The sequence below is a fragment of the Saccopteryx bilineata genome, chromosome 2 (assembly GCF_036850765.1).
Source record: "Saccopteryx bilineata isolate mSacBil1 chromosome 2, mSacBil1_pri_phased_curated, whole genome shotgun sequence".
Lineage (NCBI taxonomy): Eukaryota > Metazoa > Chordata > Mammalia > Chiroptera > Emballonuridae > Saccopteryx > Saccopteryx bilineata.
The window spans coordinates 384,566,912-384,580,514 of record NC_089491.1 but is presented as its reverse complement, the minus strand read 5'-3'; the positions used below and the strand labels follow the sequence as shown (position 1 = coordinate 384,580,514).

Genomic DNA, 13,603 nt, shown 5'->3' with positions numbered 1-13,603 from the left:
AAGATGCTCACTCTCCCCACTCCGACCCCTGCGGTGACCTCCCCAGAACTCAGGAGACTGGGAGGCCCCCTCCTCTCCGGCCACGTCATTCTGCCTAAAGGACAGCAAACATCTTCCCCTGACCACCTGGCCTGGCCTCCCACCACTGCCCGCCCCTTGCCCAGCACACTGACCCCTCTGCCCCATTCCACGGAGCGGGACACGATCACGCGCGTGCCCGCGCACCACGGGGGTGCAGGGGAGAGGCAGGACCGCTCGCTCTCCACGGAGACGCGAGATTCATTTATTAAGTGCCTCACTGGCATTTCTTTTTTTTTTCTCCCCCTGCCTTCATCGTGCTTGTTTAATATTGCATTTGACATTCTCATTTTATAAATGGTAACAGGAGCGGAATGGATGGCTAAAATTAGCTTACGAGCGAGGATGATGCTACAAATAGGAGGGTGAACACAGAAGCCTGTTAAATCCACCCACAGTACTCCCCTCCTCCGCTTCTGGGCTGCTTCCCGACCCAGCTCAGCTTCCGGCTGAGGAGGAGCCGCCGGAGGGAGAGGCTGTGTGCCCAGGCGCCGGGCACTCTGCCAGGTGGCAGTGCCCCATGCTCACCCCAACCTGGGCCCCTGGACTCCGGGGCCGGGCCCAGCTCCGCAGCACTGGGCCCCTGGACTCCGGGGCCGGGCCCAGCTCCGCAGCACTGGGCCCCTGGACTCCGGGGCCGGGCCCAGCTCCGCAGCACTGGGCCCCTGGACTCCGGGGCCGGGCCCAGCTCCGCAGCACTGGGCCCCTGGACTCCGGGGCCGGGCCCAGCTCCGCAGCACTGGGCCCCTGGACTCCGGGGCCGGGCCCAGCTCCGCAGCACTGGGCCCCTGGACTCCGGGGCCGGGCCCAGCTCCGCAGCACTGGGCCTCTGGACTCCGGGGCCGGGCCCAGCTCCGTAGCACTGGGTCCCAGAGGCTGACCCCGGGCTCCCCTGCTGTCTTGTCCTCCTGCGCCCTGCCATCCAGGAGGCCCTTCCAGGGTAAATCCTGGGGTGCCCTGGACTGCAGGCAGCAGGCTTCGCTCTGAGCAGTGGGGTTTTCAGGACCTCCCCCGAGGGTGCTTCAGCTGCAGGGCCTGGGCCAGCCTCCCCGGGACCTCCCATCCGTGCCCCTTGCGCTGCTCTGCGGGCTGAGCCCCTTCCCCTCAACCTGGGACCACCTCCTGGCCACAGCCCAGAGAGTGCCCACCTCACACCTCCCGCCCTGCCCTGGAGACTCGGGTCCCAGGCCTGCTCGGGTCGGCATTTTTACTGACTGGTAATTCGTGCAGAACCATCTCAGCCTGTGATTATGAATTTGTCCAATAAAATGACTAAAAATAACGCCAGTGATGACGATAATAGCGGAAAGACCTATCACTTCCGTAGAGCGTGCTGTGTCCTGGCACAAACCCTTCACGGGTCCTGCACCCCAGCCCTCCCTGGGGAACGGCCGTCATTACCCTTTGGACAGAGGCAGGAGCCCCGAAGCTACAGAACTTGCCCAAGGTCATCAAGTGGCGTCAGGAGTAGCTGCCCGTGGGGTTTGGGGCGCCTTCTGCTGAGAAAGCTCCTTGGGCTGAGCACCCACTCTGAGCGCCCTTCACCCCCATCTTGCCTCACCTCTCCCCCTCCTCAAGGCAGAAGGCCCCAAACCCTCCTGCAGGCTGCTGTCCTAAACCTAAACTCCAGGGTCTGTTGGGGCACCCCTGGCCCCCACAGTCTGCCCCTGACCAGTAAAAAGCAGCCTTAGCAGCGAACCTGGGTGACCTCTCGGCGAGAAGCCCTTCTAGGGGCCCCTGAGGTAAGCGGACCACACCTGCTCTGAGCTCCAGTAGTTTGGGGACAGTCAGAAACTACAGGCTCGTAGGCCAAATCCAGCTGCTGGCTATTTTTGTAAATAAGGATTTTATTTTAATATAGCCACGCCCACTCATTTACATACTATTAGCAGCCACTTTTGCAGCAGAATGGCAGAGCTGAGTGGTTGTGATGGAACGTAGGGCCCCTGAAGCCTAAAATATTCACTATCTGGCCCTTTACAAGGAGTTTACTGGCCTCTAGCTCTAGGCCAAATGGACAAACGTGCAGTCACCAAGGGGGCTTCCTGGAGGTGTGATTCCTTCACAGCTAGGACAGGGAAGGCCAAGACCCCCAGGGCCGGAGACCATACAGGCCCTTCCATAAGCCGCAGAGGGCCCTGGCGGGCGTCCTTTCCACTGGACAGAGGCGGCAGGTGCAGGCAGGTGGGTGCTTCCTGGTCACAGGACAACCACGGGTGGATCTGGGATTCGGGCGTGTTCCAAAGTCCCAGGAGCCTCTAAATGACCCAGACGGCACCAACGGGGAGACAAGGACATTCACAGGTCACTGGAGGATCCACCTCTCAGCCCGGTGATGTGCCCGCAACTCTACAATCAACGCTCCGAGACCCCGCAGCAGCAGGCAAGGTGGGGCCTCCTCAGGGAGGGGACTCCGACTCTGATCGCAGGGGTAGGGGGGGGTGTTGAGAGCCCCAGCCCGGCCTGGGGTCCCGTGACCAGGACGGCAGCGTCTGAGCTCTGAGCTCATGTGCCCCATCTATAAAACGGGACAGTGACCCGTTCCTCAGGACACAAGGAGACTGTGTGTCCTCACAGCTCCGCCACAGTGCCTGGTAAATAACGTCCCCAACAGCTGGATCAGGTGTGGGAAAAGGCTCTACCTGACGTGCTCTTGCCCAGACACCTTTCAAACTGCACCCCAGCTTCTCCCCAGCGAGGCTGACGTCACCTCCCTGACTCCACTTGAGGTGGGGACTGAGCCAGGCCTCTGAGCGAGCCCAGAGCAGGTCTTTGTCAATTCCCGCCTCCCTCCCCACGGCCGCCTCGCTCGCCGCCCGCCTGCCCGCCAGGAGGCCCCTGGGAGGCTTTGCCGGCACTAATCAAGCAAGCGTCCCTGCTGCTCGGAGGCTGCTTCAATCAGGGCGCGCGGCGGGGGGCGTTATTAGCTGTGCCCGCGCCTGGGCTTGCGGAGTGGCCCGAGGTGTCCCTCTCCGGAGGGTCACCACGTGGCTCTGCATGTGCAGGAGTGTTTACTGAGAACGGGCCGTGTCTGTGCTTCACTCTGACCTTTGCCAAGACGCCGGAAGGGGTGGAGCCTTGCCTCTCGTGGGTGCCCCCCACCCCCGCTCGCCAGAACACAGACCCATCGTGGCTAACAGGGACCACCTATACTCAAGCTTAGCCCTTCTCCCCAGCAGGGAATCAGGCCCCGAGTGAGCCCGTGTCCTTCGCTTTCTCTTAGGGGGACACAGAACCACACGGGCCACTGCCTGGGAGGCGGACCAGCCGGATGACCTTCCAGCCTTCCAGCCTGGAGACGGGGAACAGCCCACTGGGTACGAACATCAGCTCTGCTAGCTTTCGGGGCTTGAAAGCCAGTGCCGCCACTCCGTGACCCGGTGGCCCCAGGCAAGTTGCTGAACTTTTCTCTCTGCCTCAACTTACTTATCAGTAGAATGGGGGTAATAATTAGCACCTGCACCAGAGCAGCCGTGATAACACCCAGTAAGAGGAGGTACACAAAGCAAGAAGATCCCAGCAGGGCATGAAGTTAGCACTCACAAGTGCTAGCTGTTCCGGGATCTCTGTGTGGGAGGGCTCCGTGTGGGGTCCTCCTGGCCACCTCCCGGCCCCCACCCTAGAGGTGACCTCCTGCAGGCAGGGCCTACAGGGGTTGGGAGGCAGAGTTCCCATGACCCCAGCTCCCTGAGAGGCACTCAGGCCTGCTGCTGGCTCTCCAGGATGGGGTGGGGATGGGGTCATAGACAGGCTTGAGGGTGAAGGGCCCTCCCTCATTTTTTAAAATGCCCAGGAGACTCACCAACCAAATTAGATGGGAAATGGCTCTGAAAATTATGTGCCTCACGGTCACGGTCCCTCCTCTAAGCCACATTCTTTGTGCGATTATTTATACAGGACATACTGAGTGCCCGCACGGGGTACTGGACTCCCCCGACCACTGGGATTCAGGTCCTATCTCTGGGAGTGGGGTGCCGCCCCCGCCTCTCCGGGGACGAGGAGAGCGTGGGCGGCAGGCACGTCCGGGGGCGGGGCTCTCTGTTCCTGCTGGCTGCACAGGGAGATTGCCGGGTCCCAGGAGATGGGTCTGTCTGTACAGCCTCGCACACGGTCCAGTTTACAAAACACTCCCCCGGACACTGTCACCACCGCCCACGTTTCTACCTGGCAGTCCCGAGCACTCGGAGTCTTTCCAATCTCTCATTGGAATTCTGCCCATTGCACTGTTTCATTTCCTTTTCTTTGGGCCTCAGAAGTAGACACCAGTGTCGCAGAATGCACAGTGGCTCAGGATTCCTCTCCCAACACCCTTCAGAGGACGGGAGTCTGCTGGGGAAGCCCTTTCCACGCTCGGCCTCTGCCCATGGGATGTGCCCGGGCCCAGCAACCCTACCAGGCGGTGGTCACAGGCCGGGCTAGACTCGAGTGCGAGGAGGTGACCCACCAATGCCCTCTCCCTGTGGCTCCAGATTTTCCCTTAGAGCTTGGAAGTGGTGGGGCCGGATAGGTGCTCGCAGGACACCTCTGAAGCCTGTCTATGACCCCACCCCCACCCCACCCCACCCCTTCCTCTTGTACACTTCCAGTTTTTGCTTACCCTCTTAAAGAGCAAGCACCAGCCTCAGATTCGAAAGAGCACAGAAACCCTATGCTGTGAACACAGTTCCCTGCCCCGCCCCAGTTGGCCTCCCCCTGGCTAGAAAAGAGGGTGACGCCTATGAAATGACTGAGGACCACAGCTACCAACTTCTGGCTTCAAGCCAGCCCAGGGCTTTCCTTTCTGGGGCGGAAACTCTTCTTTCTGACGGCCCCCTGCCTCACCTGGGGACTCACTCCCCCACCTCAACAACTGTCTAGTTCAGGGGTCCCCAAACTTTTTACACAGGGGGCCAGTTCACTGTCCCTCAGACCATTGGAGGGCTGGACTATAAAAAAAACTATGAACAAATCCCTGTGCATACTGCACATACCTTATTTTAAAGTAAAAAGACATAACAGGAACAAATACAATATTTAAAATAAAGAACCTGTAAATTTAAAACAACAAACTGACCAATATTTCAATGGGAACTATGCTCCTCTCACTGACCATCAATGAAAGAGGTGCCCCTTCCAGAAGTGCGGCAGGGCCGGATAAATGGCCTCAGGGGGCCGCATGCTGCCCGCGGGCCGTAGTTTGGGGACCCCTGGTCTAGTTCATCCAACAGCCAGTAAGCTCAAGACCCGTGTTCCTTCGCTACCCGCGTGGCCCTGGCGTGGAGCCCCCGGCCCTCGCGTCCCCACTGGAACACTGGAAGGAACAAAGCCCTGTCCCACCTGGGTCTCGGGTTTGTTTCAGAGCCAGTGAAGGGGGACAGGCCACACGTGCGTGTTGGAGGCAGCACACAACGGGGTCTCTTGCCAGCCAGTGCGCGCTGGGTCCTCCCGATGAGCCGGGAAGTCCTGGCAGGACGGGCAGTGGTGTCTGCTGGTGCTCCGGCCCGTCCTCCACCCCCCGCTGCCCAGGGTGCTTGCCTGGGGCCGTCACAGCACACCTGGCCAGGACCAGCACATGCCTGGGCCCCAGGGCGGGGTTCCTTTGAAGCCTCCTGTCTCTCTGGGTTTAAGAGTAGCGATTAGGAACCTCCTGAAAGGGAGAAGAATCAGCTGGGAGGGAGCCTGAGGCGGGCCCCCGTGCAATTCCCACCCAATTATCTGCCCTGCGCCGTCTTCATGCCTGAGCTGCCGCCTCCAACCTAGAGCACGCAAAGAACCGGTATTTTCATTTCAGATGCATGTGATGGCCAGGAACAATACCAACAATATCATTTTAGTGCCCTGGGAAAAAATTAGCAAGTCAAATATCGAATCAGGCCTGTAGCACCACATGCTAAGCAGATTGCTTTGATCTTATCCACACTAAAAGCTCTATTATTAAATTTAAAGTCGGGAACACATATCAGACCAATAGACAATGAATATCTGAATGCATGTTCCCAAAGCAAGGAAGAGTCCGACTAAAGGAAGAAAATATCGAAGTCACAGCTGCGATTAAAACACAAATTAGCCCTCCTTCTTCTATGGGGGCTGGAGGCTCTGCTGGCCAACCGAAATGTTCTGGCTCGGAAGGACCTGCGGCTGGCTCCAGACACAGCTGCCCTGCTCCCATTTTCTGCAACCAGCAAGGAAGGGGTTTCTCCCCCACCTACTCAATTCGAAGGCCAGAGTTTGAGATGGGAAGGCAGGCCAGTGTGTGCCTTCTCTACATGGTCTGGCGCCCTCTGGTGGCCATTTCTCTGGGAAACCTACCTGGCTCCCCAAACTTCAATGATTGCACCTTCCTCTTCTTGTTGAGGGTGCCCCCCACTGCCCCCCAAGAGAAAAGGAGCATTAGAGAGGGAAAGGGAGGGGCAGAAGCAGCTGATCATGAGGATAAAAACTGAACAGTCGACAGGACGTGGAAAATGTTAATCACACAGCAGGGCCCAAAGACAGACATAACTGGGTGGTAACATTCATATCTAGGATAGCCGCCCCCCTCCCCCCCCAGATGCCAAGCTAAGCAGTAAACGCACATCCTAAGCCAGCGTTGGCAAACTCTTCCCTGCCGACCAAATTTGCACCCCTTTCCCCGCCTTTGTACCTCCCAGAGTTAAGAACGGTTTTTTACATTTTTACATGGTAAAAACAAATACTTGACAACACAGGAGAATTACATGAGATTTCCTGGTCAGCGTCCTGCTTGTTCACGTACGTTATGTATGTCTGTGGACACTTTCGCGCCGCGACGACAGGTTGGAGGACCCGTGACAGCCAGGTGTACGGCATGCAAAGCTGAAGATACTATCTATCTGGCCCTTTATTTCTGCGCCCACAGGGCTGGACCCTCTCTCAGCGTCCGGGCCCCTTGCCCACCCTGCAGCGTGGTGACCCAGCGGGAGCCGTCTGCGAGGCAGGGTGTGCAGGTGGGAATGGCGGCGTCACATCGTGGTGCCACTCTCTACAGACTTACCATTTTATTATTGATTTCATGGAAATGAATCTCACAGACTTTCTCCACAACGTCTTCGTTCTCAAACGTGACGAAGCCAAACCCTGAAGGGAGAGGAAAACAAGAACAGAGAGGCAGGGTGAGTCCAGTTCAGGCCGGCCCACGGGGTCTTCCTTGCTGTCCTAGGTGGCGACAGCCTGCTGGTCTGGGAGGGGTGGGGGACGGGCAGACTCCCTGGCTGAGGAAATGACTTCTAATTTGTACGGAGCACCCTTGCTTGCAACAGTGAGGAGAAGTTAGTGATTTTCCCTGCGTGCTGCACGGTTTACATCTGCCCCCAAGCACACAAGGAATCTCCTTGTCTGATATTTACAAGGGCCGAGCTCCGTGGTGGCGGGCGGGCGGCAGCCCAGAGCGCAGGGCCCACAGCGGGCCACGCTGGCCCTTTCCGCACTGGAATGGCCAGCCCTCCGGTCGGCCTCCAGACGGGGGTGGTTATTTGTCCTTTTCTTCCTGAATTACTTCCTCTAATACCTCATCAGGACATCCTGAGGCCTGGAAGAAACTATTAAAAGTTTCAGGCCTCTGTTCTGTGCAGGCATCCTTTTTCTGCTGCGGCTTCAAAGGGGCTCCAGATTTGGGGCAGTTTAAGAGTGTTTGATACCTGCTGTCAGCCTGCCGGCTATCTGTGGCATTTTCTCGGCTGGAGACCGCCTTTGCTGGGCAGCCACGCTGAAGGGTTTTGGCAGGCAACTACAGCTCCGCTCCCCCGGCTTCCCAAGTTCCTCCTGCTACCCTCCGCCCCCTGCTCTCTTCTCTTCCTGCCCCGGGCAAGGTCCTCAGCACGCAGCCCCACCCCTAACGCACGGACCCACGTGTAGGAGGGCACCCTACCCCGGATGAAATGCAGCTGCAATGTCAGTGCCCACGCCACGTGGGAACACAGCAGAGAGAGAGCACAGACAGACCCCAATGGGGACGCGGGGGCCTGGGCTCCCCTTCCCACTTTGCATCTGACTTAGGTGTCATCCGGGAAGTCCCTTCCCCTCTCTGACCCTGGAGTCTTGCACCCATGGATTGCGGTGGCGAGACAGGACACTGGGTCCCACAGTCTAAGTCACAACCCAGGTCAGAATTTGCAAGGCTTTCCGCCATGAGCTGAACGTTTGCGTCCCCACCCTCTCCCAACTTCATATATTGAAATCATAACTCAATGCAATGGTGCTGGGAGGCGGGACGTGGAGGCGGCATTGAGGTCATGATGAGAGAGCCCCTCACGAATGGATTAGTGCCCTGGAAAGGGACCCAAGAGAGCTGGCTTCTCCTCCCTCTGCTCTTCTCTGCCACGGGAGGACACGGCCAGGAAGCCGGCCTTCACCAAGAACCTGACCACGCCGGCACCCTGGTCCTGGACCTCCAGCCTGCAGAGACGTGAGAAACACAGTTCTGCTGTTTCTACGCTTCCCTGTCAGGGGTACCTCACAGCAGCCGCCTGAACGGACTCAGACACTCTCCTCCCCAGAGACGTGACCCGGGACATACCCACCACGAAGATGCAAGTCAGAATGGAGTTTTCTGTATTAAAATAATTAGTGTTTTCTGTTGACAAGTAAACATACAGATGCTTCCATTTCAAGCTCTGCATCTATTTGGGGTCCCAGGAGCCCAAGGTGCAGAGACAACCTCTGACGCCCCCATTTCTCCTGCCACCTTCTAAGGAATAACCGAGAACAGGCAGCTGACACACTGAGTTTCATGTCATCATGGGTCCTGCAGGGTCTAGAAGATTCCTAGGGAAAGAGATGACATGGGCCATTCCCTGCTCTCAATCTTTTATCAGACAGAGAGCCGGGACCACCCTACAAATGACAACTGTGGTCTTAATTATGATATATAACTTACTATCACATACCAGTTACGGGGCCGATGTTCCTAGCCCACACAGTCCAGCCCTTTATAAACACTGGTCAGAACACACTAGGGGGACAGGAGCCTCTGCTGTCAGCGCTCGAAGCCAGCCAGTTTCTCTGTTTCCTGGGAAAGTGGGCCCTCAGACACAATGAGATTGTTTGAAATGAGGTCCAACAAAGATCTCCGACCAGGTGTACACAGCCCCTCTCAACCAGGTCTCTACGGAGAGCGACAGCTTGTCCTCTGGGTTCCCCGTGCATGGTGTCTCCTCCTCTTTGGCCCTTGGTGGCATTTATTATGTGCAGAGTTGGACAGGAGCCACACCCAGAGGCAGTCTCCAAATGATTTCTCTTTGGGCTTTGGTGTGGTGCTCGCCCTTTAAAACCATCAGTTATACCTCTCAGCCAGGCAGGGGCCCCTTCAGCACAGAGTGGGGGTAAGGGGACCTTGCATCATTATGGTTAATCCCTTCCTTCCTGCCTACCCTCCAAGAGCTCATATCCTAGAGGCCCCTCAAGAAGGGACTGAGATGCAGATCCCTTCAAAAGTCCTCGGGGGAGGACAGGTGGCCCAGCAGAGGACGCTGGGACCTGCCAGCACTGGCTTCGGGGAGGAGGGCAGGGCGGGAGCCTTGTGCACTCCGAGCCGCCGGGAGCCCCGACACCCAGACAGTGCCGAGTGGCTGCCGCTGAGTGAGTGCCTGAATGGGCATTTCTCCTCCACCAGGGTCTGAGCATCTTGTTAATCCATCTACGCCCCCGCCTCCCGACTCAGCACTGATTTGGTCCTTACTTCTCCATTTATCGGCTCCCACCTGTGCATGGAGGATGCAGAGGTCAACAAGGCAACGTCCCTTTTAAGCAATTTCCTTCCTAAAAGGCACAAGTCAGATGTTCCCACTCTAGGAGTGCAGCTCCCCTGTACAGACCTCACCTTCCCTCATGACCCTCACTTCCAGCCTGTGGGTTGGTCACTCTGGGTCTCATTTGTCTCTGATGGTCACCTGTCTAGCCTAGACCCCAACCAGGCAACATGTTAATCCCTAAACAAGCCAGGACAGGTCAGTTCTCGGGGGAACCGCACTGCTAATTAGAATGAGTGTAACGGGCTGAACAGAGCCCCGCCCACTGTATCCATGTCCTAACTCCTGGAACCTATAAATATGACCTTATTTAGAAAAAGGTGTTTTGTTTTTTTTCACAAATATAATTAAGGGTCTTCAGAATTAGGGTGGGCCTTAAATCCAAGGACAGGCGTTCTTACAAGAGAAAGGAGAGGCAGACTGGAGACATAAAAGGCACAGGGGGAGAAGTCCACAGGAAGAAGGAGGCAGACACAGGAGTGATGCGGCCACAAGCCAAGGAATGCCAGGGCCACCAGAAGCTGCGGGAGGCAAGGAAGGATTGCCCTAGGACCTTTGGGGACACTATGGCCCCGCTAACACCTTGACTTTAGACTTCCGGTCTCCAGAACTGCGAGAGCATCCATTTTTGTTGCTTTAAGCCACAGAGTTGGTGGTAATTTGTGATGGCGGCCACTGGACACCATACAGCAAAGGTACAGGCTTTGGCTGCCCCTACGTGGGGGGGGGAGTCACCCATGAGCTCCTCAAGCCAGGCCAACGGCTCGATTTGGGTGGAAACAGGAGCATGTGGTTGAATGAACCAAACCCATCTGTGCCATCAGAAGAGAGTGTGAGGCCAGGGCTGGTCAAGGCACCATTCCACGAGCCCAAAGACAGGCCGGTTTAAAGCTGGCTTGCTGCTGAGCACACGAACTTGATCCTGGGTGAGTCAAGTCACCAAGGGGGTCATGGGTTGAGTTCACTGTCATGGACGCTGCTTTTCTGCTGCGACCTATGCCCTCCTGGTCCACCGAGCAGATAAACCACTGTCTGAACGCCAGATGCAATGCCATTGAGGACTCGTGTTGCCCCAACCTCCCCCTCTGTGCCACCACTCAGGGACAGGAAGAGGTGTGACGGGAAGGAGCCAGGAGCCAGAAGTCACAAGGTAGACCGTGCACTGGGCAGGGCAGGGGCAGGACTTGCTGTGTCCTGTGTCCTTTCAAATCCTGACTCTGATCTCCCTGCTGGTCCCTTCCCGAGCCCCATGGGCAGGACTTGCTGTGTCCTGTGTCCTTTCAAATCCTGACTCTGATCTTCCTGCTGGTCCCTTCCTGAGCCCCACAGGATGCAAAACTCGAGAATCACAAAAATGACTTTCCTGATCAAAGGAGAAAGCCTGGATTTCAAGCCTATACACCTTGGAGGCATCACAATTCAGCGATGTCAAGATTCATTCACAGTATTTTAAAGAGCTGTATCATTTCAATATCCCTGTCTGTTTCTCCCAAATAGAGAAAGCAAACTTGGTTATGTCTAAAGTATTTACTTAATCCATTGGGAGAAAGCAAAGAAACAATTATCAATAAACGTTATTCCTTAACATATCATTTTTATCCCACAGGTGCCTTATCATTTACATTGGAATAGTAACTCCATGGTGAACAAAATAAACTGAGGCGTGAAGGACAGTACAATGAAGTCCGAAATTTGGGGAGTGGGTTGGAAAAATCCTTTTTTGGCATCAAAGTATTTTTGAATTTTTTTTTTTTAGAAAGAGAAAGAGACAGACAAGAAGGGAGAGAGAAACACCAACTCATAGTTGCAGCACTTTTTAGTTGTTCATTGATTGCCTTTCATACATGCTATGACCGGGGACTCCAGCAGAGCCACTGAGCCCTTGTTCAAGCAAGCCAGCGACCCCACATTCAAGCTGGATGAGCCCACGCCCACGCCAGTGAACTCGGGGTTTCAAACCTGGGACCTCATCGTCCCAAGTTGATCCTCTATCCATTGCGCCATTACCAGTCATGTTAAAATACTTTAATCGGTGAAGTATATGTAACAAAATTTACCAGTTTAACCATTTTAAGTGTACAGTTTACTACAATATTGTGCAACCATCGCCACCATCCATTTCCAGAGTTTTTTCACCATTCCACACTGAAACTCTGTACTGTTAAGCAGTAACTCTCTGTTCCTTCATCCCTTGGTCCCTGGTAACCTCAGTTCTGCTTCCCGTCTCTACGACTCTGACATCTCTAGGTTCTCACGTAAGTGGATCATACAGTATGTGTCCTTTCGTGCCTGGTTCATTTCACTTAACACAGTGTTTTCAAAGGCATCTCGGTCTGTCGGACCATCTGCTGGGTGTACAGATTCTACGGAGGCCAAGTCTTCCCAACAAGGGGCAGGAAGAACTGGTCAATTTCCTCCCATTTCCCCAAAAGAGAATGCCCCGCAGAGAATTAGAAATGGGACTCAGGCAGGAAAGCCGGTCAGACAAAGGCACAGCAGCCAGGCGGAAGAAATGCACAACTCTTCTCAGTCCAAAGAGGCAAGAACCACACAGTAAGCTGTGTGCCCTCGGAGGGTCCCTCCACCTCTGGGCTTCTAGAAGAAGCAGGCAGAACAACAGGGTAGAGGGTGCATGAGGACTGGGGGTCCTGCTGCCAAGGTGCATCTCTAAGAATGCATGTGCCCCCCAGCCCCTTTGGGCACCTCCCCCCATGAACACCCACACCCTGTGCTCAGTTTCTCCTCTCCCTTGGTCCTAAGGGGCACCATTTCGGGGCTGCAGACCTCCTGTCAGAGGTATTTAAAGTCACTCAAGCTGGGCCCTGGCCAGTTGGTTCAGCAGTAGAGCGTCAGCCCGGTGTGTGGAAGTCCTGGGTTCGATTCCTGGCCAGGGCACACAGGAGAAGCGCCCATCTACTTCTCCACCCTTCCCCCCCTTTTCTCTCTCTCTCTTCCCCTCCCACAGCCAAGCTACATTGCAGCAAAGTTGGCCCAGGTGCTGAGGCTGGCTCCATGGATTCCACCTCAGGCACTAAAATGGCTCTGAATGCAGTGGAGAAACACCCCAGATGGGCAGAGCATCGCCCCCTAGTGGGCATGCTGGGTGGATCCCAGTTGGGCACATGTGGGAGTCTGTCTGACTGCCTCCGCCCCCCCCCCTCACTTCAGAAAAATACAAATAAATAAATAAAGTCACTCAAGCTGCCCTTCAGAGCAGAGCGGAGCCTCAGGACTGACACCCGGGAGTAGCAATGTGAAAGGGCCAAAACTTGGGAGGACAACAGGCTAGTTCACCAAGAAATCTCCTCCCCTGTCACCTGCAAAATGACACCTGCCCAGTCTCTCCTAAAGTCCCTGCCTTATCTGCACCCTGGGCTCCCAAGGGGCTCTGGGAGATGGCAAAAACCGGGACAAAGAAGGTGGCAGGAAGGTTAACCCTACACAAAAAGGGATTTAAACTCGGACATAAATAGGGTAGCATTTAAAAATGAAATACAACAGCATTCTCCTGAATGAAGCTATTATTGGAAACTAACAGTAAGCTCTATTTGATATAAGCATTTAACAGTCAAACCATTCTTCTTTTTATTCAGATGAACAAAACTGAATATTCGTCCCAATAACACAAAGCTAAATATATAAATATATATTAAAAAAAACAACCACCACACACACAGAAGTGAACAGAAATCTGAAAACAAGACACCTCAAAATTAAAATGACCTGCTCCAAACGCAGTCACCGAGGAACCCCCGACAGTTCATTTAACAGAGTTCTTTTTT

General features: G+C 55.4%; 1 protein-coding gene across 9 annotated transcripts in view; it reads right to left on the bottom strand.

Annotated features, from left to right (window-relative positions):
- The window catches only part of MSI2 (musashi RNA binding protein 2), a 416,318-nt gene that overhangs the window by 75,225 nt on the left and 327,490 nt on the right, over positions 1-13,603 (bottom strand). For all 9 annotated transcript variants that reach the window (XM_066264029.1, XM_066264030.1, XM_066264023.1 and 6 more), the window contains exon 8: positions 7,070-7,152. In XM_066264029.1, coding sequence (XP_066120126.1) covers positions 7,070-7,152 — 83 coding nt within the window. The remainder of the gene's footprint in view (positions 1-7,069; positions 7,153-13,603) is intronic.